Raw genomic sequence first — 27,832 nt, forward strand, 5'->3', positions numbered from 1 at the left:
GAGCAAGAACACAAGCAGAGGGAGTGGGAAAGGGAGAAGCAGGCTTCCCCGCGGAGCAGGGAGCCCGATGTTGGACTCGATCCCAGGACACTGGGATCATGACCTGAGCCGAAGGCAGACGCTTAACGACTGAGCCACCCTGGGTTCCACGTGCCTCTGCTCCCCGGCCTCTCCAGCCCCTTCTGCTCCTTCACTGTGTTCTTCTCTCTTCCGCTCCATCTCAGGACTGATCTTTTTCTTGCATGTGTTAAAAGCACCTAAACTCAACATGTCCAAGCTGAACTCAAGGTCATTCATTCCCTTCTCCCTCCCCCCAAGATTTTCTAGCTGTTCTTTCCAGAAATCTAGGAGAAGCTTTGACAAATCTCTTTCCATCATCAATCCCAACCAATCCATGAATCAAGCTCTGACAATTTCATCTCCTAAATAAAATCCATCGACTTGGCAGTGGCAGCAGACTCAAACTACTATCATCTCTTGCCTTGAGCTAACACAACAGTCCCTTAATTGATCTTCACTCCAATACTCCTAAACATCTGTTTTGGACATAGAAGTCAAAGGCATCTTTTACCAGTGGGATCATGTCGCTGGCTTGCTCAGAAGTCAACAACTTTCCTTTGTCCACCACATGAATTGCTCAACTCCAGCCTGGAGCAGGCAAGGTCAGAACTCAGCCCACAGCCCTTTATCTCACTTCCCTCCACCTCTGTTCCAGCCTTCTGTGACACGCATGCTTCTTGAACCCACACTCACGCTCCCTTTTCTCGTGCCTGGGCACTAGCTGTCCCCCTCGGCCTGGCGTGCCCTCCACTCCCATGCCACATCCATAAACTTCTCTTCCTAGCATTTAGCCCATCTCGAAATGATTTATGTATGTAAACGATGTCCTCCCCAATTAAAACATGAGCTTTCTGAGGGTGTCTTGCTTGCTGCTTCACCCCATAGGGCCAGGCATGGCCACCCAATGAATATTTATCGAGTGAATGAATAATTCACCGGACCCCACGCCCAAAGTGTCCATAAAGAACACAAATCCGGTGTCTTAGGAGCCCCACCTGAAAAGCATCCTGGAGAAAATGCGCAAATAAAATGAGCGAGAAGCAATCATTTAGGGAGGCCCTCCCTTTTCCTCCCACCAGAGAAAACTGCGGAAGACAGCGCCTGCGCAACACTCCTCTACGGCCCCCATCCCACTTTGGCCGTGGGGTGGCGCTGTATGCGCGCTCCCTGGCGCCTGAACCTCCCGGCCGGCTTCAGACCGCTCTAGCCGCCCTTCTCGCCTGCTCTGCTGGGAGGCGGGCGCACCCGCGGGGGGTCCCTCCAAGATGGCGGCGCAGAGGAGGAGCCTGCTGCAGAGTGTGAGGAACCGACCCGCTCTCCGGGCTGGGGGTTGGGAGCCCGAGGGGGGCCTGTCGGGTGCAGGCGCGGCTCCCTCTCCGCCGTTGGGCCGCCTCCTTCTCCCTGGCGAGGTGTGGCCGCCGCCCTCCCCTCTCCCGGGCCGGCCCCCCTCACTCCCGAGGCCGGGGGCGCGTGCGACCGCGCGAGGTCCGCGCGTGCGCGCTGCCGCCCGGTCGTCGGGGGCTGGGATTCGCGGTCCAGCGACCCCGAGCGTCAAGGGCGCGTCGAGAGTGGGGAGCGTCCTGGAGCCGGAAGGGAAGGTGGCGCGCTGCGGCGGAGCTGGCCGGGGTGGTGAGGCCACCCCGGGCAGCGAGCGGCCGTGGCATAATAACAGTGACAGCCGCGGCAGCCGCTTGTCATCTCCCAGGTTTTCTGCCAATTGCCTTACGTTGTAAGCTTAATTTATATAACAGCCCCGGGAGGTAGGGTCTACAATTATTCCTGTTGGACGGGTGAGAAACTGAGGCACGGAGGGGTGGTCATTTGCCCGAGGCCACACAGCTAGTAAGTGGCAGAGTCAGGATTAACGTCAGGCAGTCTGATTCCAGAAGCCCTGTTAACCTCTTGGCGCTACGGAAGGCGTGACCGGAGTGGCGGCCCGGGTTCTCGTCCCGGCTCTAACGCACTGTGCCTCAGTTTCCTTGACTCTAAGGTGAGAGCAGGCAGTAGGAGGATTGTCCTGAGACTCACTCACTCTTACCCCCTAGTCTGGACCCTCATGGGTTTGTCGCTGGTGTCTTACAGCCTCTGCATCCTCCTGACACACGTGCACATGGATGCGCACACATCTTGGCGCCGTGAGCCTGTTCTGACCTGCCAGTGTAGGGTGTGGGACCCCTGGGTCCTCCCCAGATGGGGCAGTCTGTTGTGCTTGCCTATGCACTTGTGTGCCTCCTGTACTTGTGATCTACAATGAACAGTATCGCCAGCACTTACCACCATTAGGTGCCAGGCACTCAATAAATATTTGTAAAAAAGCATTTGTAGACATGTCCAGGGCTTGGCCTTGGCCTTAAAGATACAGCAGACACTGGCCCTCCTGCCCTCGAGGGCCTTAAAGCATCAGAATTGGAGGCAGGGATGACCGTCAGTGCTGTATAGTGATGACAAGCTTCGTGTAGACTTTCTTCTGAAATTGCTCTTCCACGACAGCAATTCCCAGGTTTCCCCAGCGGGGATTGCTCTCTTCCCCTCCACACCTTTAGCTGCCCTTTTATTTTACTAGTGCTCTGCAGGTCAGCCTTGTCATCGAGTTAGGTAGGGCCGGCCCTTTGCTTTGTAAGCTTCCAAAGGGCAGGGCCCCTGTATAAATTTACTCATTGTAAAAATTCCAGAAGTACAGGCTGGACTGTAGTGAATGCTGGAAGTGGTAACTGCTGTGGGCCGACTCGGCTTGCTGAGGGGAGTGGCTTCCAGCGTCCGTCTCTTCTGGAAGTGATGGAGCCCAGGGGACTCGGGTTAGACAGAAGCTTTGCTAGCTCCAGAATGTGTTCCTGGGTGGAAATGGAATCTTTTCAAGACAGGACAATTAGCTTTAGGCGCATAGCATCATGACGAAAGGCAAGGGGATGGCAGTGATGTCCACACAAGGCCCCTCCCACCCTAAGGATGACCAGACGTCTCTGCCCACAGGGTGTCTGAGTGTCCAGGCAGCGTGTGTAGCTCACTGACCTGCTCTCCACTGTCCTGAGTCTGGTAAGAGCAGCTCAAATATCAGCATTGAGCAGATGGTCATGAGGGTCCCTAGTCTGTGGTTGCAGGGCCTGGGGATACAAAGATAAAGAGGGTGGGTGCGCACCCTCACTGCATGTGCAGCATGGGGGAAGGAGCCATCGACCACTAACACAATGCGTGAGGCACTCTGTCGTCAGTGTTGAGGGGCCGTGGGTGGCCTCATTTGACTGGGACAGTGGAGGCCTGCAGAAGGGATGGGGATTTGCTGACAACATGGTGCTAGGAGGGTGTGCTGGGGCCAGATGGCAGAGCACTGAGGAGTTTCACCTTTGGTCCCTAGCCAGCATGGTACCTTAAAAGGTCTTTTGAAGAAAAGAAGAGCTTTTGAAGGTAGCTTGATGTGTTCAAGGGAACTTGGGCCCTTCGCAGCCTAACAAAAAGTACAAGTCCCATATGGACTTGGGCAAGTCACTTAACATCCCTGAACCTTGGTTCCCAACAGAAAGGACTCCCAGGAGTGTTGTTAGGATTAAATAAACTAACACGTTACTGTCCTAACCCAGCATGGTCACGGTCCAGCCATGAAGTTCCACCTTCAGTTCTGAGCATTCAGGTGTCACTGAGCACTTGCTATGTGGCAGATGCTGGGTAGGTACAGGGGACACTTTCCTCATGAAGCCTCTGTTCTAATAAGGGAGACAGTCACAATGGGTAAATACAGATTGTAAACAATAAAATATCTGTAGCATCAGTTGGTGCCGTGAGGAAGAACAGTCTGGATTCATAGAATGGCGGAGGGGCCGTTTTAGAGTGGTAGGGGACGACCTCTCAACATTTGATGGGATGAAGTCGGGGATTTGGGAGGGAGTATTCTGCTTGAGGGAATAGGGATGCAAAGGCTTTTGTGTCTGGGGAGCACCAAGGAGGCCAGCGTGGCTGGAGTGGAGTGCATTGGGGGGAGTGGGGGTAGCCAAGGTCCAAGGGACCTTTGTGGACCCTGGCGTGGACTTTGGATTCTATTCTGTGTGCTGTGAAACTCAGTGGTTTTTAGGAAGGGCTGTATTTTGGAGGAAGAGCTGGTAGGATTTGCGGGTGGATCAGATGTGGGGTGCATGACTGAGGAAGAAGAGTCAAGAAGGACTGCAAGGTTTTCAGTTGGAACAACAGCAGTGCCCTTTACTGAGATTAGGATCTCTGGAAGAGGAACACATTTGGGGCTGAGAGAATCAAGAGTTTGGTGTTGCCTATGCTCTTCTGTACTTAATTATAAAAAGAAAATCAACTTGAAATTAAATTTTTTAACTTAGAAATCTTGAGCAACTACATCTGCAAGATCACAGGTGCTGGCTCTGTATTTTTTCTAATATATGTAATAAATGCCTCCATTAAAATAAAACCATCCATGAGGCCATCACGTACAACCATCTCATCCGCCGTCAGAATGTGGCCCAGCTGCTTCAGCCACAGTAAGTGCTCCACAATTATTAGTAGCCCCTTTAAGAATGTATTAGGACTATATTTGTGATGAAAACATAGAGAGCCTTTGATGAAAACCCTGCTGGGAGAGGTGGGGGCCAGGAGTTGAGCTGGTCCCAGAGGAGTGGGGAAGGAAAAGGGGGTCATTCAGAAGGACAGAGATGGCGGGAGGCACTGGGTATTTTAAGCTTTTTGGAGAGAAAGAACAGCTGCCCCCCCACCCCCACCCTGAGCCATCTTCCTGGGGGCATTATTCTCTCATTCTGAGCTTCCTTTTTGCCTCCAAGGAATTCGGGTGCTTTCAGCACAAAAACACTCAGCCTTTTCATACTATAATTTGATATTCAAGCTGTGGCCTGAACTTGGAACCATGCTTTGTCCACTTTTGCTGCCCAGGAGTTTGAGATGAATCTCTGTGGGGACTGTTATAGACTGTTATTCTGTGACATGGTCACATAATGTGTATGAGGTTGCTAAAGGGTATGTGCATACGGAGGTTGTAACACCGTTCACCACTTAGGTTGCAATTGGATCACTATCAATACTTTTCATACCAAAATATGAATTTTGGGAGCTCCCTCACACAATCAAGTCAAAATTAGGCTTTTTTTTTTTTTTTTTAAGATTTTATTTATTTATTTCAGAGAGTGAGTGAGAGAGAGAGCAAAGCAGGGGAGAGGGGCAGATGGAGAGGGAGAAGAAAGCTTCCCGCGGAGCAGGGAGCCCCACGCGGGGCTCGATCCCAGGACCCTGAGATCATGACCCGAGCCGAAGAAGGCAGACACTCAACCGACTTGGCCGCCCAGGCGCCCCCAAATTCGGCATTTTGAAACAGCCTTCTTGCTTACCCTATTTTGTGTTCAATTTCGGAGAAATAATTTGGAACTCATCAGAGAAAGTGGTGCAGGCTCACTGTGGAGTGTATTTCTGCAGCTCTGTGACGAGGCTATGTGAGCGCGAGGCACCCCCTTCTCGGCTCCGGGTGCGGGTGCTGAGGCGCCCATCGCCACTGCTGCTGGCAGGCCTGGCATTTGTGGGCGTGGGAGGAAGTATGCATCAGTGAGTGCAGGGGTGAGGAAGGGGGTGGCTTGTGTGAATAGGAAATACGTGACCTTTCTGAAAATTGTTCCAGAAATGTGGAGGAAGGAAGCAAGAGACTTGGCAGTGGGGTGGAATCAGCGGGGGAGGGTTGGTGTGGCTAATCCCCAATGGAGGCGAGAGAGCTGGGGCAGCAGGATGGCTGCTCACCCAGTCACAGCAGCGTCAGAGCGATTTCGGGGCCATTGCTGACGTCAGGAAAGACCGAGGACTCTCCCACTCCCGCCTGGGCAGAACCTCCTGGAATTCTCTGGCCACTTGCCATTGAACGTCTGAGGTGCTGTGGGGACTGCATTCTAGGCAGGGCCTCCCACTGAAGGAGCACTCATAACTATATGAGAAATTGTCCATATATCTTTGGATCCAAGACACCATTAATTATAAGGACCCGTCATTATTTTATATACTACTAAGAAAAAACACTTTGCTAATTAATGTGTAACACATCAACTTCAGATATTAAAAGATTGAGAATACACGTCTTGGAATCAGCAAAATAAGTAGCTAATTAACAGTACTAGGCTATAAAAGAACAACAACACAACAACAAAACAGGGACCCCTGGCTGGCTCAGTCAGAAGAGCGTGTGACTCTTGATTTCAGGGTCGTGAGTTTAAGCCCCACGTTGGGTGTAGAGATTGCTTAAATGAATAAACTTAAAGAACAAAAACCAAGAAACCAATACCAAACTATACCATGAAAGTTGCCAAAACACCAGATGGTTAATGACCAGTATGTCTCGTGAACCACTAGGATGGATTTCTCAGGGAAGAGGCCCTGCAGGCTTGGGTCGTTATTTTCCCAGAGTGTGGGACACGTACAGTGAGAGGGTTTGGTGTGTGCTGGCATAAAACTCATTGTTATATATCACACAGGTTATTTGCTTTTCAGCTCTCTTTCAAACTCTGATGAGATCAAGAGAGAAAGACTTGGTTTGGTCCTGGTATGTCCTTAACACCTTTCTGATTCTTGCTAGTCTCCTCCCTGTTTTTGTTTTTAAGATTTTATTTTTAAGTAATCTCTACCCCCAGTGTGGAGCTTGAACTCACAACCCTGAGATCAAGAGTCACATACATGCTCCACCCACTGAGCCAGCCAGGTGTCCTAACCCCGCTTTTTTTTTAACAGAGAGAACAGGGCTCTGGCTCAGAGTCTAATGCAGGCAGTAGGTTCAGCTAGAATTTAATAATCTTGTTTTCATTTTTTATTATCTTCAAGATACAGCAAGTGATGCTGGTTTTCTACTTATAATACCGAAAATGTTTACATTCAAAATGAAGTCGTTTGAGTAAAAGAAAATGTGGCAGTGTAAAGAAAAAATATGAAGGGGGTAATTCCTTGAAGATAGTGAACAGCTGGTTGAGGTTTGGGAAACATGGGCCTCTGGCGCTGGTTGGATCTGAGCAGGGCCTTTGGAGGTGGACAGGACTCGGAAAGACAAGGAAAGGGGAGGGAGGCCTTATCTCACCATGGATACTTTTTAATATGATTTTGGGTAATTTTTTCTTATTTCTCCTTTATCTTAAGAGCCAGTCAAGTCCAATTGGCTAGGAACTTTAAGTTTAAAGAGTGTCAGTGTGAAATAAGTAGGACTTTGCTCAGCAAGTTTAATGTATATAAATAGTTGATTTAAAATGTGTGCCTGTTCCTGTGGCTGCACCTGTGGGGTGAGTAGCCTCCTTATTTGAGGTCCCCAAAATACATTTGGCCTTTCAAGTAGAGCAAACCTTTGGTAGAGGTGTTACTTCCCCCCTGTGCTGGTGTGGACTCCTCCTGCCAGAAGTAGGTTAGCTTCCCACGCTTGTTTGTTCTGGTCACAGTTTTTTAGAAACCATTTGGAACACTGTAGAGAAGGCCTTAGCTGCCCAAGACAGACAGCTGAGTGAGATTGTTAATCTTCAAAGGGTAAGATTCAAAATTATGTCAACAGGCTGGAAGGCTGAGATGAAAGCATTAAGATATAATCCAGCTAATGTAAATTTAGGTTTAAAGAAATCTTCTATGGGAGTGTGGTTGGGGGAGACTGACTGGAGAGAACCTCAGAGGACAAAGACTTTGTGATTTTAGTTGACAGCAAGTGGGGATTTTCATGTGGAGGCTGGATGCCGATCTTTTCTTTAAGTGTATAAAGACTCTTGGTTTTTGTGTCTTGATTTTTCTATCCTACCACCCTACCGATTTATTTGAGTTAATTTTAACATTAATTCTTGAGGTTTACTATCCTGTCAACTGCAAATAGAGATAATTGTACTTCTCCAATTCTTAAGCTCAGCTTCTTTTCTCTTACCTAATTGTGTGGGTTGACATCTCTAGTTCAATGTTCGGTAATGGAGAAGGTGGGCATCCTTGCTGTGTTTCTGATCTTAATGAGAATGCCTCTGGTGTTTCCCCACTAAGATGCTGGCATTAGTGCCGACTGAAGTACATATAATGGCATGTTAACTATCCATCGACTACTGTTTTCTTGAGTGTTACTATTGGCAATGGACAGAGACTGTCCTTAAATAAACAGCACTGGAGTCCATACCTGTTGATCTGAAAACCAGTTGCTAGTTAATCAAATATTATACAGTTGACCCTTGAACAACATGGGTTTGAACTGTGCAGATTTACTCATATGCAGATTTTTTCTATGAATACAGTACTGTATTGTGTATGTTGTTTTCTTCAGAATTTTCTCTTTTTTTTAAGATTTATTTATTCAAGAGAGAGGGAGCGAGTGCGTGAGCAGGTGTATGGAGGGAGGGGCAGAGGGAGAGCAGAAAGAGAATTTTGAGCAGACTCCACACTGAGCATGGAGCCCAACACAGGGCTTGATCCCAGGACCCTGAGATCATGATCTGAGCCGAAACCAAGAGTCGGATGCTTAACCGACTGTGCCACCCAGGGGCCCCATTCCTTATGATTTTCTTTCTTTTTTTTTTTTTAAGATTTTATTTATTTATTTGACAGAAACACAGAGAGAGAGGGAACACAAACAGGGGGAGTGGGAGAGGGAGAAGCAGGCCCCCTGCTGAGCAGGGAGCCCGATGCGGGGCTCGATCCCAGGACGCTGGGATCATGACCTGAGCTGAAGGCAGACGCTTAACGACTGAGCCACCCAGGCGCCCCTCCTTATGATTTTCTTAATATTTTCCTTTTTCTAGCTAACTTTATTGTAAGAATTCGTTATATAATACATATGACATACAAAACATGTCAATTAATTGTTTATGTTATTGGTAAGGCTTCCAGTCACCAGTAGCCTATGTCAATAGTTAAGTTTTTGGGGAGTCAGAAGTTGCATGTGGACTTTAGACTGTGCAGGAGGTTGGTGCCCCAACCCCAGCGTTGTTCAAGAGTCAACTATATTTCCAAAATATTGCTAGCTCAACATTATGAAAATCAGATTTCAAAAAGAGCGCTTACCATTGTAGAGGTGGCCAGACACTAGTCATAAATATGGAAGAACAAGATGGTTGTAAGTAGATTGACCACTGTCATATAGTTTTTCGGATTTGGGAGGGCTTGCTCTTCCCACACGAGCTGAGTGTGGCTGCAGCGGTCCGGGCAGCATCACTCCTGGTAGCAATGTCATGGGCGCCATCGGGAAATGCTTTCAGATGAGTTGTCCCTGTGCCCTGAAATGCGGACGCGGCCAGTTCCTCGGTCATCTGTTCCGGTTTGTTTCCTTCCTTCCTTGTAAAAGACTCTTTCCTTAGTGTTTTTTGTAGCCTATCTCAATGTCAAGTGGGCCCATAAGTTGCTTGGGTAATATTTATTTTTTGCTGGAAAGTATGAATTTGTTGGAAAGATTCGAGTCCCTGGAAGCCTGTCCCTGTCCCTTGTGGGAGGTAGGGAATGGCAGAGGAAGCACCACGGTTGCAGCGCCGATGCAGGTTTTGCATCCAGGACGACACATTTGTATTGTTCATCTTCTATTCGAGGACAAGTTCAATCCATCTTAATCTCATCTTTAATCACAGACAGTGATTAAGTTAATCACTTTCTATACTTTAGAAAGTGTAAACATCTGTTGCTGTGCTTTATTTTAAAAGATTTATTTATTTATTTGACAGAGAGAGAGCACACAAGCAGGGGGAGCAGTAGAGGGAGAGGGAGAAGCAGGCTCTCCACTGAGCAGGGAGCCCGATGCGGGGCTCGATCCCAGGACCCTTAACCGCGTAACCGACTGAGCCACCCAGGTGCCCCTTCTGCAGTGCTTTAAAATAGCTGTGATACTTTGGGGTGCTGAATATTGGTCTCTTGACCCATCTTTTCAGGAGGAGGACGTGGGACACACCTGACTAGGGAGATGCTTTTGTGCTTAATGTCATGCTTAATCTCATTTGAGTTGGAGGCAAGAGACAGACCCTAGAAAAAAGAACTTCTTTTAGAAACTTATTTGCCAGGTTGCCTTTGTGAGGTCTCTGACAATGGTGGTACATTAATCAGATCTAAGACCTAAGGGATAATTGGCACAAAGCAGTTCATTGAAAAATAATTAATTCCTTGGCAGTGAACTCTTTTCAGTGGCATGGAAAGCCTTACCCTGTTCCCACCCAGGCACACATGTATGAACACCGTAGCAAGCCACTTTCCCCTCTGGTTACTGCAGAGGTCACGCTGGCCTTCTTGGACCTCCTTAAACCTCACACACTTACTTTTCCACTTCAGGGTCTTTGCACATGCTGTTTTCCTCTGCCTAGAAGGCTCCTTTCCACTTTTCTGAAATGGTCACTGCTCCATAATCATTTGGGTCTGGCTCAGAGGTCGCCTCTTCTGACCATTTCATCTAAAAGAGCCCTCACCATCACTGTCTGTCCCCTTACCCTAATTATATATATTATATGGCACATATCCCTGTCTGAAATAGCTTTATTTATAGTATTACATGTTTGAGGTTTCTCTTTGACTAGAAAGGAGGCTTCAGACAAGGACCCTCAGTCGTTTTCTGCGCTGTGGCTCCAGCACCTAGAATAATGCCAGCCTTTTGTAAATGCCCAGTAAATGTTTATTGAATACGTGTTTGTATTAGTTGAATGTACTCTAATTGCATAATGTCATGTGAATTCCAAAGACTTAATTAAGGTAGTTCGCATTTATATTAAGAGAGACATTTATACTGCTTTCAAATGAGACAGGTCAGGATTCCAGCTAGAGGGGCGCCTGCGTGGCTCAGTCCGTTGAGCGTCTGCCTTCAGCTCAGGTCATGATCCCAGGGTCCTGGTATCGAACCCTACATCAGGCTCCTTGCTTAGCGGGGAGCCTGCTTCTCCCTCTCCCTCTGCCTGCTGCTCATGTGCTCTCTCTCTCTCTCGCTCACTCTCTCTCTCAAATAAATAAATAAAATCTTTTTTTTTTTTTAAGATTTTATTTATTTATTTGGCAGACACAGCGAGAGAGGAAACACATGCCCTACATACCTGGTGTCCTCAGAAGCTGAGCAGAATTTCAGCTCTTGTTGCTGTTTCTTTTCCACGGCTAGGTTTCGGTCACATTTTCTGTTTTCGAAGGCTACTAATAGGCATTAGTGGTTTTTCAGACCTTGTGGTGACATCTTGTGAATAAGTCTTATAAAGAAGTAAGTAAGATTAGGGGCACCTGGGTGGCTCAGTCATTAACCGTCTGCCGTCGGCTCAGGTCATGATCCCAGGGTCCTGGGATTGGGCCCCACATCGGGCGCTCTGCTCGGTGGGAAGCCTGCTTCTCCCTCTCCCAGTCCCCCTGCTTGTGTTCCCTCTCTCGCTGTCTCTCTCTCTGTCAGATAAATAAATAAAATCTTAAAAAAAAAAAAAAAGACGTAAGTAAGATTAAAGACACACCATGTTGATGAATTGCAAGATTCAGCACGGTGAAGATGTCAGATCTCAAATTGATCTGTAAACAGTTCCAGTCAAAATCCCAGCAAGATTTTCTTGTAGATACAGACAAGCTAATTTTAAAATTTATAGAGAAAGCAAAGGAACTAGGATGACTGAAATAATTTTGAAAAAGAATGAAGTTAGAGGCAACCCACTACCCAATTGTATAATATAGATTATAAATAAAATGTAGATTTGATAATAGAGATTTTAAATATAGATTTATAAAGCTATGGTAATCAAGAGCATGGAATTGGTGGAGGGATGGACACATGGATCCATGGAACAGAGTGGAGGACAGAGATAGACCCACACAAGGACGGCCAGTTAATTTTTTTTGAAAGAGGTGCAGAGATAATTTAATGGAGAAAGGGCAGTCTTTTCAACAAATGGTGTTGGAACAATTGGATATCCATATGTGAAACAAAAAAAAACCTTAGACCTAAACTTCCTGCCTTATACAGAGATTAACCCCAAATGGATCACAGGTCTAAATGTGAAACTGTGAAACTATCAGAAGAAAAACTTAGGTCTCTGTGGCTGGGGCCAGGCAGACAGTTGTCAGAACACGAAAGCATGCACTGTGAGAGAAAAACCTGATAAAATGGATTTCATCAAAACTAAAAACTCTTGGCCTGCAAAAGATACCAAAAAGCAAATAAAATAACAAGCTACAGGGGCACCTGGGTGGCTCGGTCGGTTAAGCTCTGACTCTTGGTTTCAGCTCAGGTCATGATCTCATGGGTTGTGGGATCGAGCCCTGAGTCGGGCTCCCCACTCAGTGGGGAGTCTGCTTAAAAGATTCTCTCCCTCTGCCCCTCCCCTGCTTGTTCTCTCTCTCTCTCAGAGTAAATAAATCTTGCAAAAAAAAAAAAAAAAGAAATAACAAGGTACGGACTGGGAAAAAATATTTGCAAATCACATGTCCAACAAAGGACTTTATCCAAAAAACATAAAGAGCTCTCAGAACTCGACAGGTGAAAAAACAACCCAATTAAAAAATGGACATAAGAAAAAAAAATGGGCATAAGACTTAAAACAGACACTTCATCAAAGATGTGGCGATGGCAAAGAAGCACATGAAAAGATGCTTAACACCATTATTAGCCACCAGGGAAATGCAGATCAAAGCCCTGATGAGCTAGCACTACCTACTTCCTGGAATGTCTCCATTTAACAAAGGAGACCCTACAGTGGTGAGGATGCGGAGCCCCTGGAACTCTCCTTGTGCATTTATTGGCAGGAGCGCAAATGGTACACCACTTTGGGAAACAGTTGGCAATTTCTTACAAAATTAGACAGCCATCTCATCCCTCCTCTAGAGATGTGAAAGGTCATGTTCACATGAAAACCTGCCCATGACTGTTCATACCGGCTCTCCATAATTGCCCCAAACTGGAAACAGCCCAGATGCCCTTGAGTGGATGAGCGGATGGGCTTCTGCATCCATCTGATGGAAAACTCTGTGATGAAGGGACAAACTTGCTGCCACAGCAACTTGTGGCGGGTAGCTTTGAGGCATGGTGCTGAGTGAGAGGAGCCCATCTCAAAAGGTTATGCCCTTCGAGACCTGGAGCGGAGTGGTGGGTGCCAGGGGCTGGGGAGGGGGAGTTAGTGTTCAATGGGGACAGAGTTTCAGTTTTACAAGATGGAAAGAGCCATGGGGATGGATGGTGGGGCTGGCTGCACAACACTGAATATTTAGTACCCCTGAACTATACCCTTAAAAACGGTTAAGATGGTGAATTTTGCTATATGTGTTTTCTCACAATAAAAAGAAAAAAAGTCATGTACTGCCTAATTTCACCGAAGATATTTTTTTTTTTAAGATTTTATTTATTTATTTGACAGACAGCCAGAGAGGGAACACAAGCAGGGGGAGTGGGAGAGGGAGAAGCAGGCTTCCTGCCGAGCAGGGAGCCCGATGCGGGGCTCGATCCCAGGACCCTGGGATCATGACCTGAGCTGAAGGCAGACGCTTAACGACTGAGCCACCCAGGTGCCCCTCACCAAAGATGTTACTGAGAAGACAACGTAGTGGCCTAGCACAGGGCTAGGGGAGGGTGTGGCTACAAAGGGGTGACACAAGGGTCACAAGCTAACCACAGGCCTTTTGCATACCTGACTGCAAAAGCCCATCGAAGTGGTTTCACAGCCTTCTTAGAAGGCTCTGCTACCTTGCGAGCAATCGCGCACAATGGCCATGCCTGTTTAATATTTCAGTACAGCATCCGATGCAAACTTTGTCCTCCTTGCAGGTGACTTTTGATTCTCCCAGTTGTTTCGGTTTCCTGTAGTTCAGCCCGGGGGTCCTGGGAATGCCCCTGTGAACTGGGCTGACACTTGGGTAGGGGCGGCTCTGGGGAGGCTCTCAGTGAGAAGCAGTGGATTGCACCTGGGCCCTGTGTCAGAGTTGTTTCTGGGGCTTAAAAGATGCAGACGCTCCGAATGAACTGCGAGGAGATTTAGGCAGTTCAGAATCTGTGTTTGGGCCAGGCCTGGACAGCTGTGTGTGTGCGCCTGCACATGTGTAAGGTTCTAAGCTCCATGGTGATGATACTGAACAGTCTGGTTTGAGATCCATGGGGTAGAATGGCAGTCAGACAGAGGCAGGCCGGAGTGAGGGAGCTGGGTGTAGTAGGAGTGCATGGGAGGGCTGTCAGTCAAGCCCTGGCTGGGGGTGGGGTGGTCTTCCTGAAGGAAGACTTCCTGGAGGCGGTGACTGCTGAGCCAGAGTCCCGAAGGCATGGAGAATTGCTAGACAAGGATAAGGAGTCTGTTCGTGCAGAGGGAAAAGAGTGCGGTGCTGGGGGCCTTGTATTGGTGGAGAAGGATGTGGCACGGAACAGATGGAAGAGGTCACCGGAGCAGAGCAGGGAGCAGGGGCAGAGGCCCCAGCGGCATGCGGCATGACGGAGGCTTGCTCGCAAAGGCCGTTTCTCCAGTGCCATCCGGGCCGCCTGAATCAGTCACCTGGAGGATCTGCTGTTGCTGGTATCCGGGGCCCCACCAGAATCAGCCACTCTGGGGGCTGGGCCTGGAGACCTCCAGTTAGAACCAGTGCCCGAGGGGCTGGTGTAAGAGCCACAGCGGCGAGAGGTGGGGAGCTACCAAAGAGCTTTCTACCAAGAGTTTGCTGCACCCGTGTGTCTCACTCATGTTTTGTAACCCAGCTCATGCTTGGAAACCACTGCTGGGCCTTGAATTTGGGAGCTCTAGGCTTTTCTACGTTTCCTGGAGAAAGACATTGTGGACTACCCATAAAAACATGCAGACCCTTCTGTAGGTGTTTGTTCGTACAAGCATTGTTTTCCAGGAGGAAGTGGAACCTTGTCCACGGGGCTCTGGGGCTACTAGTTTTTGTTGGGGAAGAAGGTGAGGGCTCTGTCCTGGGGGAGAAGGTGACACTTCTCGGTCTCCTGGTGTCCTTCTCAGGAACAGCAACCAAGCTGGACAGATGACCTGCCGCTCTGCCACCTCTCTGGCGTTGGTTCGGCCTCCAACCGCAGCTACTCTGCCGATGGCAAGGGCACCGAAAGCCACCCACCGGAGGACAGCTGGCTCAAGTTCAGGTGAGCATGCCGGCAGTGTCCCCCTGGGCATTGGAAGCAGGTTTGTGGGCAAGAAAAAGCCACAGTTTTACACCTCTCTCAAATGGGGCTTGCCACTGAGATGTGGGAGGTGGCACCTGCTGCTGGCCCTTGCACAGCTGGACCTCACACCCAGCCAGGGCCTGCTACCGTGGGGGCGGGAAGTGTCCCAGAAGGCCATGCCCGCGGGGAAGGAAGGTCAATGTGGGGAGACTCAGGTGGGCAGCTGAAGCCACCGCTGCTGTGTCTTTGGTCTCCCACAATCCTGGCCCTCCTCCCCTCCACTTGGGGAACTGGTGTCACTCGTCTGTAAGCCCCCAGTCTCAAGCTGCTCCCCCTCTCTCTGGCAGGAGTGAGAACAACTGCTTCCTGTACGGGGTCTTCAATGGCTATGATGGCAACCGAGTGACCAGCTTCGTGGCCCAGCGGCTGTCTGCCGAGCTCCTGCTGGGCCAGCTCAGCGCCGAGCACACCGAGGCGGACGTGCGGCGCGTGCTGCTGCAGGTAATGATGCTCGGCCTGGCTGAGCGGGTCCCCCGGGAGCTCAGCCTGGCAACTGCAAAGTGCTAGGTTAGCTAGGCTTGGTCTGAAGATGCTGCCGGCTCCTTCTCCTGCAGAGGAACCCGCTCTGGGAGCCTTTCCCGGTGGCAGGGTGTGAGGAGCGTGATGGCTGTGGGGCCTAGAATTTAAAGTGGTAAGGGCCCCGGGCAGTGAGGAAGTTTAGGAGCTATTTACTGCCCTGTAACTTAAGGAGCAAGGATCTTATTTTTATTTTATTTTATTTATTTAAAGATTTTATTTTATTTATTTTTAAAGATTTTATTTATTTATTTGAGAGAGAGGGCACAGAGGGAGAGGGAGAAACAGACTCCCTGCTGAGCAGAGAGTCCAGTGCGGGACTCAATCCCAGGACCCTGAGATCATGACCTGAGCCAAGGGCAGATGTTTAACTGATTGAGCCACCCAGGCGCCCCAAAAGATTTTATTTTATTTATTTATTTATTTATTTTAAAAGATTTTATTTATTTATTTGACAGAGAGAGGCACACAACGAGAGAGGGAACATAAGCAAGGGGAGTGGGAGGAGAAGCAGGCTTCCCGCTGAGCAGGGAGCCCGATGGTGGGGCTCGATCCCAGGACCCTGGGATCATGACCCGAGCTGAAGGCAGACGCCCAACAACTGAGCCACCCAGGCGCCCCGATTTTATTTTTTTTTTTAAGTAATCTCTACACCCAACGTGGGGCGTGAGGCTCGAACTTACAACCCCATGATCAAGAGTCACATGCTCTTCTGACTGAGCCAGGTGGCGTCCTAAGGAGCAAAGATTCTAAAAGCCCACTGTGGCATTCAGCAATGCCAGAGGCCTGTGATCGAGGTGAAAGTTCATGGAGGCCCTGTTGGAGAGCCCAGTGCTATGTTACATGGACAGTAACAGGAGATCCTGGATCTGAGGATCTGAGTCATGGCGTCAGGAGGCCTTGCCGGGGGTAGGTTGCACTTAGAAAGACTGCTGCCCCACAGAGGTGTTCCAGGTGGGTGTACGGGCCATAAGCCGGTCCCGTACCACACTTGTAACAGTGCAGTGAGTCGTGCCCACCGATGGAGGAAGTGGCCCAGTGAATTCAACTGGCCAGCAGCTAAGAGGTTTGTCCCCTCACAGGCCCAAAGAATGGCAGTTTCCGGCCTTTGGTTTGGGAGCATAATTTGCAATTCAAAACAGTGCATTTTGCAAGCACTGCAGGGGCACAATGCCCCTTCTGGAGCTCAGGCCCTTGTGGTCACAGCTCCCCCAAGACTGGAAGGGATAGCGGACCAGAGGGGCCCATTAAGCCAGGGAAGAAGGAGTATGGAACAGTGGAGCAGAGGGTCGGAGAGCTGGTGGAGTTGTCCTCAGAGTGGAGGGTTGTGCTTGGGAGCCCCAAATATGTGGTGACTGGGATTCAGGCAAGGGAATCCACCTGGAGGTTAGAGACGGCCCCTGGTGTGCTAGCGTTTGTGTGTGCTCGAGTGCGGGTGACCTTCGTCACCCTGGTGCCCTCCAAACTGGAACAGCCCAGATGGGTCGGCCTTGCCTGTGAAAGTCACCCCACTGCCATTGGCCTGACCAGACCGCCAGCCTGTGAGCAGCTGCCCGTGAGTCAGTAAAACTATGGACGAGAGGCTTGTCGTGGGCAGCCGTGCACGGTGCAGCCATTTGTCCTGAGCAGGCCGAGCCGACCCCGCCATGCCACAGTCGGGGGTGCTGCCATCCATGAGGTGCACGGACCCCCTTCGCTGTCCCAGCTCGCCGGGGCCTCAGGCAGTGGTGGCTCTGTCACCGCTTCCCCAAGGTCCGTGGGCAGGTGGCTGAGGAGCGCGGAAGCCGCATCCTCCTGCAGTTGGGAAAGACCTGCCCTGCTGAGTTTAGCCCGTTCCCCAACGGACCCTTTCCGCTGTGGCAAATTGCCCTCCGTAGCGGTGTTGAGCCACTGCCGGGAGCCGTCCCTGATCTCTGATATCATGAGGAAAGTGAGTAGGGCAGCCCCAGTCCGTGAGGGCCTCGGTTGCTAACAGCCCATGAAGGAGCCAGAATCCGAGGTTCTGAGGGCGTGCAGCCGTCTTGGCCTGAAGCCCACAGGCAGCCAGGAGGGGCCGTGGTTAGTCCGTCGTCCCCAGGACGCCTAGGCCACCTGGAAGAAGGAGCCGAGGGAACAAGGGAGTGGGCTTGATGAGTTGACTTTTGAGCCAGCGGGCTTGCTTGCTTTTTTTTTTTTTTTTTAAGATTTTATTTCCTTTATTTGACCAAGAGAGCGAGAGACAGAGAGAGAGCGAGCACAAGCAGGGGGAGCGGCAGAGGGAGAGGGAGAAGCAGGCTCCTGCCGAGCAGGGAGCCCGACGTGGGGCTCGATCCCAGGACCCCGGGATCATGACCTGAGCCGAAGGCAGACGTTTAACTGCCTGAGCCACCCAGGTGCCCCGAGCCAGCAGGCTTTCAAGCTCGAGCTCGCTGTGGAGCTTCTCCCTGCTTTGCTGGTGCCTGGATCGAGAATGGAGGAGAGTGTGGTGTGTGTTGCCTCCGAAGTGTGAGGAGACACAAGGCGTGGCGGGCTTGCCCTAGTGTGGTGGGAGGCTGAATAGTTCACAGTTGGTGTTTAACCTCGAGTGGAATTTCCCAGCCTTTACAGGACCAGTTAAGGCCCTTGAATTTTATGTGGGACAATAGCCCCACCTCTGTGTTGCAGGTGGATCCCATCCCATGGAGGTTGAACGCCTTCTATATCTTGCCTGTTACGCCTTGTCTTTTAAAGGGTGCCCCTCACTGATGTGGGGAGGGGTTCCCAGGAAGTGTCCACAAGAGCAGTAAAATGTCTTTATGTCTTTATGTGTCCCAGTGGGTAATTAGAGAAGTATACGGATGGTTGTCTCCTGGAGGAGGGACAGGCCCCAGGGGACGGCTGGGTCCCTGGGGCAGGGGCTTGGGCAGCTGCCCCTCTCAGAGGTCAGGGCCCAGGATCCAGATCCTGCTGTTGGGGCTGGGGCATGCCAGGAGGTGACAGCATCCACAGCACCTGAGCCAAGACCTCTAACTTGGGTCCTGGCCATCTTGAGAGCAAGTCATGAAGGGTCCTTGACCTCCGGAGCTACCCAGAGAGGCCTATGGGTCATCTCAGGAGGGTTGCAGGCCACCCCTCCGTGGGTACCCAGAAGGGGCCCAGAAGCCTCCGTATCCCCTAGGGCCCCTCCATTGGGTTCCTGGCTATAGGGGCAAACAAGATTTGGGCTTAAATCTGAGTCAGGAGAGGCGGAGCATCTTCCTCCTTATCTCCGAGGGCTCCCGAGGCTTAGGGGATCTCTTCCTCAGAGCCCACCGCCTTTTTGATTTTGTCTGTCTCCTGCCTCTGTGGCTTGACACCTTTGGAGGCCCTGTGGCACCAAGTCCGGGGGTCCTCTAGGGTGTCTCTAATAAAATGGGTCCTTAGTACCTTGGGTGGTTTGTTTTGTTTTTTTAACCAATTATGAATTTTAGAGCTGTTGGCCAGGCTAGCCAGACTGACCCATCTCAGCCGCTGCAAAGAGCGGCTCGGAGCCAGTTCAAAGTCCCGTAAGAGTCAGTCAGCACCCTTCTCCCCACTTTGAACAAATGTTTCTAGAAGATCTTGCATTGCCAGCCTGGTATAGTTACCGGCCTCCATTTCCGGGCCACGCTGGTCATCATTGGACATTGTGGTGCGATGGAAGGTAGCCAGGAACACCTGGGATGGAGGTTGTCTCCTTCCCGACCCGTGCCGCCGCCTCCGGCTCTGGGGTGGCCTGGTATACGTCCGGGGAGGCGGTTCCTCCGGTGCAGCGCTCACCAGTGTGTCCGGGAGGGCCCCGCGGCCCCGAGAACGTAGCAGCAACAGCTGGGCCTGTTACACCGCGGCGCTCAGGGAGGCCCGGGCCGTTTCAGCAGAGCTTTCCAAGAGCCTAGTAGTTTTGCAGCCTCTGGGGACTGGGGAGGAGCTGGTAGCGTGTGCTCAGGGGCCCTGCTTTTAGTGAGGGTTCGTTCTGGTGTAGCACGCCAGGGGCGGGACTCCCAGCATCCCCTGGGGATGGGGGATGATTTGTGACAGCAGGGAACACAACAGAGAAGGCGCTGACCCGGGGTGCCGGGATGCCCCTGGTGGAGTTGTCTGTGCCACCGGTTAGGGCGGGCCGCCCAAGCTCAGCGGGCCCAGCAGCCAGCCTCCTTTTCCGGCACTAATCTAGGGGAACTCTCCTCGGCTCCCAGGGGCCGTGTAGCCTGCGCCCCTGCTGGGAAGGAGGCAGAACCCTACTGTCCTAGTTAGCTCACTGGGGCTCGGCTTTCACCTGCGATTATAACCAGTCACCTCCAGACCAGACACCCAGTGGGGTCTCATTCAGAGACGAATAGGAAACATCTGCCTCAGATCGGGGCTTGCTGGCCGGTCTCTGCGGGGGAGCCTGACCTTTCACAGCACGAACAGTTTAGGGTGGGCATTTGTAGCAGCACCCGGCGTGGTGCCAGGCGACACCGCGGACGGCCAGCAAGCAGTGGTCCCTTCCCGGAGAACCGGATCAGTCTGGGGGAGCAAGTTAGCAAGCCGTTCGCAGCTCCCAGGCATCATGTAGGACAGACTGCCCCCACCCCCAAGCCCATCCTTGTCACCAGTTGCGCTGAGAAGCCAGAGCAGGTATATTGTATAAAGATGATGTCATGAGGTTGGCAGGTAGCCCCCTCAGCCTCCAGGCACCCCCTCTGGGGACGGGAGACCCACAGGACTGCTCTGACCGAAGGTGCAATCCCACCTGCCACAGATTTATTATTACTTACAGATCCCAGAAGCAAGAGGGCGCCATTGAGCGGGGGTGGGTGGGTGGACAGTCCTCCCTCCCAGGTCAGGAGCCAGCACGAGATAAAGAGCAGGGTGGCAAGCACCTGTTACTAACAAGGTGGTTGGGGTGGAGGTCACTACTTTTCATAGCCTTAACTCTACGTGGTTATTTTAAAAGGTGCCCCAGGAACTGCGAAGCAGGAATTTTTGGTGGGACTCCTGAGCTCGGGCCATTATCTAAGTGTCCAGACTCTGGTTAGGAGCAGGGCTGTCACCCTGTCAGACATGTAGGCAGCCACTCAAAGGCAAAGTTGTTTTTCTCAAAAGTTGTTCCCGTCACACAGGGGCTCTCCACATCCCCAGAGTCCAGGACCAGGCAGCCAGCTGCAGTCCTTCCCCATGAGTGGCAGGGTGGGCTCTGGAGGGATCCTCCTGGGGAGAGGGGCGTCAGGGATGTACCTTGGACAAAGGGGTGTGGTGGGAGAGGGCTGAGCTCTGGTAGGAACGGTAATTTAGGGTGATCCCTTTCATCCAGGTGAGGCTTAGGTTCTCAGCCTCTTGGGGCTGCAGGCAGCCCTGGGCCTTGCCTCCTCACTTCGGGTTTGCTGGGACTCAACTGGCCAGTTCTGCTTTCTGCTTGCTGATGTTCTGGAGGTTTTCCTCCTGGCATCTCTTTTTGGAAGCACGTCCAGAGGCACTTAGTTTTCGATGAGAAGGATGGATTCCTATTCCTCGAAAACAGTGTTCCCGGCCGTTTTCCAGCCTTAGCACCTGGGCCAGAGGGCCTCCGTGGCCTCAGGGCCCCGCGCCAGTGATTCTCGGCTATTTCCCCCACCCCTCTACCCCCTGAAAGGCAGCAGTGTGACCGGCTGACGGGCAATTGACCGGCAGGATGTAGTGATGATACGAGGTGTCATTGCCCTTGGCTCCCGCTGAGCCAGGTGCTGGGTGCGCAGGGTGGATTATCTCAGTCCCCCCCCCAGAGCAGCGCTGGTCTCCTTCGTGGATGAGATGGAGACTGCCCGGCGGACAAGTGGCAGAGCTGGGATTCACCCCAGGTGGCCTGATTCCAAGCCTTGCTCGGAACCTCTCCGCAGGCTCCTGCCTCTCTGGTCTCTGCAGTGCTACCTAGAGGGCTCCAGCCCCATGGGGCTGACGTCTCTGTCCAGCACGGCTCTGTGGGAACCACAGGCCTCGCAGTACCACGTGTGAAGCCCCTACCACCTGATGACCTGTAGTTCGTACAGAATTTGTCACTATTTTTTTTAAGATTTTATTTATTTGAGAGAGAGAGATAGCAAGAGAGAGCAGAGTAGGAGGGAGGGGCAGAGAGAGAAGCAGGCTCCCCGCTGAGCAGGGAGACGTGGGGCTCGATCCTGGGACCCTGGGATCATGACCTGAGCCAAAGGCAGATGCTCAACCACCTGAGCCACCCAGGCACCCCCAGAATTTGTTACTATTAATAGACATTTCAGTATCTGGTGACAATGGTATTTTGAACTGGCCTTTTCCCTGACACCCCTCCCTGTCCTCTGTGCCTCCAGGCCTTCGATGTGGTGGAAAGGAGCTTCCTGGAGTCCATCGATGACGCGTTGGCCGAGAAGGCGAGCCTCCAGTCCCAGCTGCCAGAGGTAATCTCCCCAGCCTGCTCCCCCAGGGAAGCACCCCAGGGCCCAGCTTTGCGAGGAGCAGGGACTTAGCTGCCATGTCACTCCCCAGCCATTGACATGACTGGGCCAGAGAGGCAGGAATTAGGGGGACAGTTCCTGACTGAGGGACTGGGCAACAGTGCGTTTGCAGAGCCCCCGCCCCCCCCGCCGAGGGGCCTCCCTGGCCCACTGTGGGCAGCTTCACTCGGGCTCGGCATGGGGGTGGGCAGTGAAGGATGTGAGAAAAGGCCCTTCCAGCTCAGTCCTCGACCTGAACCTGTCCATAGCCCTCATCACCCACCCCCCACATCAGCCACCAGCGCTTCCAGAACCGACAGGACGAGTAAGGTCATGTCTGGCCTTCGTGCGAGAAGCCTGCCCTTGAGCTGCGGTGCGGCTTCATCCCGGCCAGGCCCTCGGATCCTTGCCTTTTAAGGGAGGGACAGCTGGTGAGATGGTCTCCGAGGACCCAGCCTGCTCTGACCCCCTGATGATGGCCTGTAGGGTGTCCCTCAGCACCAGCTGCCTCCTCAGTATCAGAAGATCCTCGAAAGACTCAAGGTACTGGAGAGGGAGATTTCGGGAGGAGCCATGGCTGTCGTGGCGGTCCTGCTCAACAACAAGCTCTACGTCGCCAATGTCGGTGAGCCACCTACCTGTCCCAGGGCGGGGAGTGCTGGGCGAGAGATCAGCCTCAAGGCCTGTGTGTTCTTTGGGCAGTCTGCTTCCCAGACATGTAAGCCCTCCAGCCCGTGTCTCCTGAGGCCATGGGGTCCGTTTCCCTATTTCTGCACAGGAATGCCCCAGTCCCAGTGCGGGGAGTTAGCGGTACTGGCTAGGAGGCAGGCCTCCCGGCTGTCGTCCCCACTCTGCCCCAACTGGCTATGGGCGAGTTGTGTCCCCTCTCTGGGTCACCTCAGTGGCTTCCTCTCCTGGAAGAGGTTGCCTGGCTGTGGAAGACCCACTCGGCATCCCAGGAGGGGTGGCGAGATGGGCTGGGTGAGGGGCCATAAGGATATTTGGATTTGTGGGCAAAGAAGAGGCCATCTGGGAACCCAAGGTCTTACCCACAGGGTGCAGATTACTGTAGGAGTGGTGTAGAGACCCCACTGATAATGTCCCTCTTTTCCTTAAGATTTCATTGTGGACAGAACTCAAAAATGTGAAAAGATAGGGTGAAAAGCAGAGAGTGAACACCCGTGTGCCCATCCCCCAGCCCCAACGGTCACCTCCTCGAGACCAGTCTCATTTCTTCTCCAGCCCTTTGTCCCCGTGAACCCCAGACATCATGTCATGTTATCTCTTTGTAAATAGTTTAGTACGTCTCTCTAGAGAAAAGGTCTCCTAGTAAAAATCATAATTATCCTAGGATGACACCGGGAAAGTTTAACCTAATTCCTTAATATCATCAGCATGCCCTGACTGGTGACTCACCCCAGTGGTCTAAGCCTATTTTCTTTGCTCGTTTCAAGATTTCCCTGTGTGAGATGCCTGCCTCCTCTCTCTCTCTCTCTCTCTTCGCTCAACACGTCTGTTCCTCCCCGTATCCTCCCCTTATGCAGACTTGGCTCAGCTTCTCAAATTCTCCTGCAGGTACAAATCGTGCCCTTTTATGCAAATCCACGGTGGACGGGCTGCAGGTGACCCAGCTGAACGTGGACCACACCACAGAGAACGAGGACGAGCTCTTCCGCCTCTCTCAGCTGGGTGAGTCAGGGTGGGGCCGACCCCCATGGCTCACCCTCTGTCCTCTTCTGGGGGCCGTGTAGGGAGAGGAGTGAAGTGCTCAGGCTGTGACCTTGGGCCTGGGACCAGCCTGCCTGGGGTTGGATCCCAGCTCTGCCCCTTACTAGCTGGTGATGTTCAGAATTTTGGAAGTTTTTTGTGCCTCAGTTTCCCCATCTGTAATGAGGATCGTAGTAACACCTGCCGCAGGGCATCGTGAGGGTTAAGAGTCCTTATATGTAAAGTGCTTCTAAGAGTACCGAGTAGTAGGTACTATGATTGCTAGAGACTAAGAGGCCAGAGAAGTCCCAAGGTCACAGCCACCACGGCGTAGCCGTTCCCTCCCTGCCCAGGGCCCTGAGGGAGGGGGCGTTCTGATGGGGCTGGGCACTGAGGACGCTGGGGCGCTCCGTGTGAGCTGCTCCCTAGGGTGCCCTGATGTGACTTCATTTTCCGTTCAGAGGGTCTTCTTTGCCTTGTTTTGGGGGCTATGTCTGTATGTGGTTCTTTTCGTTCTTCATGATGAACAGGATCTGGGATTGTCCTGTTCTCCCTCTGGCAGGTTTGGATGCAGGAAAGATCAAGCAAGTGGGGATCATCTGTGGGCAGGAGAGCACCAGACGCATCGGGGATTACAAGGTCAAATATGGCTACACTGACGTCGACCTACTCAGGTAGGCAGCCGGCCTCGCTGCCCCCTGTTTGTAAGGCCAAGAGGGTCTGGGCAGAAGCAGATTTTAGGCTCTAGGGACAAAAAGATGCAGTTGAGGTAGTTGAGAGCCCAAGAAGACTTTCCTTCCTCCAGAGAGGTTGGTGTGTGGCCCTAGACCCAACAGGCCGGGAGCGGGCGTTCCGTAGAGCTGGGCTGGCAAGGGGTCAGGTTGGGGAGCTGAGTCAAAGCCGAGGGCAGCAGCCAGTGCCACAGGGCCTGACAGGAGTGACCAGCGTCGGCACGGGCCGCCAGGTGTGGATAGGGACGGCCCGCAGGCCTGCTCATCCGTGCTGCCTGTGGCTGGGCCCGGGGCAGAGGGCAGGACGAAGTGGACACGGCCCTCCGAGGACACTTCCCTTCCGGGTGCCACCCAGGGCTCAGGGCAGCAAATGGGCAGCAGTGATGATTGTGGGCCGTTATTGTACCAAGCCTGTGCCCAGCTCTTTACACACAGTCTTACTCAGTCCTCACTCGGGCCCTGTGAGGTAGGTACTGTTGTTGCCCCAAAGGTATGTTCATCTGAGGAAACAGATGCAGGGACATCAGGGAGCCTGCCTGGTCACAGGGCTGGCAGGGGCTGAGGCAGGACTGGAACCCAGGCATCCTGAATCCAGAGCAACGTCCTTAATATCGATTGGGAAAATAGACATGGGGGGGGGTTCGTGTGTGTGTGTGCAGTATGTGGTGTGGTGTGTGTGGTGTGTGTGGTGTGTGGGAGGGTGTGGGATATATGTGGGGTGTGTGGGAGGGTGTGGGAGGGGTGGGGGGCGTGTGTATGTCTGTGGTATGTGGAGGGGTGTGGCATGTATGTGTGGGTGTGGTGTGTGTGGTGGGTGTATGCGGTGTGGGGGGTTGTGGTATGTGTGTGGGGGTGTGGTTTGGGTGTATGGGGTGTTGGGGGGGACCGGGAGGTGTGTGTTGCCGTCACAACCAGAGAGAGCTATGGGGGGTCATACCAGAGTCCCCAGCATCGGAGCCAGACTCCTCATGGCCTAGAAAGCATGGTTACCACTCCTTACTCTCACAAGATTTAGGCAGTTGAGTTTGGAAACTTTTGTCTCTAATTTGTGGGGTTCTGTGTGCTTAATTGGAAAGTACATATGTGGTTCAAAACAATTCAAATAGTGCCAAGGATACACAGTGAAAAGTAAGTTTTCCTCCCACCCCAAGCCTGGACTCCTTCCCCAGAAGCTGCTGGTCTCTCCCGCATCCTGCCCCGGAGCTCCTGTGCGCATGTGTGGGGGGGGTGTTTGCGGGGGGAAGCCCTCTTCCCAAAACGCCCACTGGGGCTGGCCTACCCTTTCCAGCGCCCTGCACCCCCCTCGATTCCGGATGGATGCTGTCCTCCCCCCTGCGCGGCGCAGGGTAGGCTGGTGGCGCTCTCTGAAACGGCTCCCGGGGGCCCGGAGCAGGCCTGCAGCGGCGCTCGCCGGCCCCTACTCATGGGCTCCCAGGATATTTCCAGACTCTGCTCTTCCAAGTGCTGTTGCCAGGAACGTCTTAGACTTGCCTCCGCGTGCGCACCTGTTGGCACTTTGTGACGTTCTGGCTCTGCTAGCCCCTCGGTGAAGGGTCCCCGCGCCCCCGGGGAGTGGCCGTGGGGTATGCGTGGGTACTCGTTCTGGAGGAGCCTGGGAGAAGTGGGCTTCTAAAAGTGATCCCCACCCTCGTGCTGTCCCTCCTGCCACCGCACGGGGGCTGTGGACAGGGGATGGGGCCCGGGGCCAGCATCAGGCACCGACCCTCACCGTCCTGACCCCAGCGGCCCCACTGGCTCTCCGGGCCCTCAGAGCTTTACGTTAGGAACTACCCTCAGAAGACAGGTCTGTTTTTCTGGTCTTCTCTTTCCTCTGTTTCTTTTCCTCTTGTCACATGTGCATTTTACTTTACATCCTGGGTGGATTCTTGCCTTCAGCAGAAGAAATGTCCCCTGGGGCCCTTCCAAGCACAGCTCTCCCCACGCTCTCTTCCCACAGTGCCGCCAAGTCCAAGCCGATTATCGCGGAGCCCGAGATCCACGGTGCGCAGCCCCTGGATGGGGTGACTGGCTTCCTGGTGCTGATGTCGGAGGGGCTCTACAAGGCTCTGGAGGCCGCCCACGGGCCCGGGCAGGCCAACCAGGTGAGCCCGGCCCGGGCAGAGCGCCGCCAGCCAGCCCGCAGCGCGGTGTGCTCCCCTGGGGACCCAGCCAGCCCTCCTGCTCGCTCCACGGTGCTCAGGGACCCAGAGCTCCGGTTCTCAAATGCCCTCACCAGACAGCTTCTGTGCGTTCAAAGCTGGGGGAAGAAAATGTCCAGCGCTCCGGGAATACCCATCCCACCCAAAAGCTGTGCTTGTTCTGGGCTTGAAGCAGGCTCTGTCCCCAGGACCCTAGGAAGTGAATTTCCAGGGGCACATTGCTCTGGAGTGTGTCTGAGAAGGGCCCTGGTCCAAGGAGGAGAGCCCAGAGGGTATGGCCTGAGCCTCAGCTTCCCTCCGCCTCCCCTCCCCTCCCCTCTGAGCTGCACTTGCTCACAGCTTGCTCCTCCTCTCTGACACAGGAGGTGATAACATCTACCTTTTTGGGATTGTGGTGAGGACGAGGTGTGATAAGCCTGGGTCCCCTGCCAGTGGGAGCCGCTTATTTTTCCAATGCTGAGAGCACACGTGTCAGACAATTGTCCCTAACGCTGTAGCTTCGAGACAGTCACCTCAAGGATAATTTTGAAGGGAAGCTACCTTTTCCTGACCTTGGATAGTGAATTCAGGTTGTGTGTCTCCTTTCATTTGTGCTTCCTGTAGGAAAGTAACTTTTTCTGCTTTGTTCTCTTTTTAATTAAAAATTAGGAAGAAAATGTTTCATGTGCCTGACTCCTGATAACCCCTGTTCAAGGTTTTTCATCCATTTTGTCTTATCGTTCCTGCCAGTAGCCGTGTAACCCAAGAGGCAGGGGCTCACTGCCACGTCAAGTTAGGGAACTTGGGGCTCATGGAGTTCAGGGGCTTGCCTGAGGTTCTGAGGTGACGGCCGGTCAGTGATGGACCTGAGCCCACCCCAGACGGGCTCGGGTCATCTCCTGTGACCTGCCCCAGCTCTCCTACCTCCAAGAGACTCAGGCCAGCCGTCATGTGGAGGATTTTGTGTTTGTGTTTGTGAACTTACTGTCAGTGTGATTTTTTTTTTTTCTTTTCCTTGTTTTTGGTCTTTGCCAAAGAATTATCCAGTGGCTTTTGCTGGGTTCTAGAGTAAACTGGATAGTGGACTTCTCTGAGGCCTGTCTTCATTCTATATTCCCTATTTCTAACAAAAATGGTGTAATGTAGCCTACAGTAGGTTTGTTCCAGGAAAGGAAACTTGATAATAACAGCAAT

General features: G+C 52.3%; 1 protein-coding gene across 1 annotated transcript in view; it reads left to right on the forward strand.

Annotated features, from left to right (window-relative positions):
- Positions 1-1,284: 1,284 nt before the first annotated feature.
- TAB1 (TGF-beta activated kinase 1 (MAP3K7) binding protein 1) overlaps positions 1,285-27,832 on the forward strand; it is a 31,801-nt gene continuing 5,253 nt past the window's right edge. Inside the window, exons 1-8 of the mRNA XM_032416328.1 lie at positions 1,285-1,358; positions 14,925-15,061; positions 15,430-15,583; positions 21,940-22,026; positions 22,549-22,687; positions 23,638-23,751; positions 24,332-24,443; positions 26,458-26,602. Of these exons, the coding sequence (XP_032272219.1) occupies positions 1,326-1,358; positions 14,925-15,061; positions 15,430-15,583; positions 21,940-22,026; positions 22,549-22,687; positions 23,638-23,751; positions 24,332-24,443; positions 26,458-26,602 (921 nt within the window). The 5' untranslated portion in view covers positions 1,285-1,325. The remainder of the gene's footprint in view (positions 1,359-14,924; positions 15,062-15,429; positions 15,584-21,939; positions 22,027-22,548; positions 22,688-23,637; positions 23,752-24,331; positions 24,444-26,457; positions 26,603-27,832) is intronic.

The sequence above is a fragment of the Phoca vitulina genome, unplaced genomic scaffold (assembly GCF_004348235.1).
Source record: "Phoca vitulina isolate PV1807 unplaced genomic scaffold, GSC_HSeal_1.0 scaffold19, whole genome shotgun sequence".
NCBI classification, from domain to species: Eukaryota; Metazoa; Chordata; class Mammalia; order Carnivora; family Phocidae; genus Phoca; species Phoca vitulina.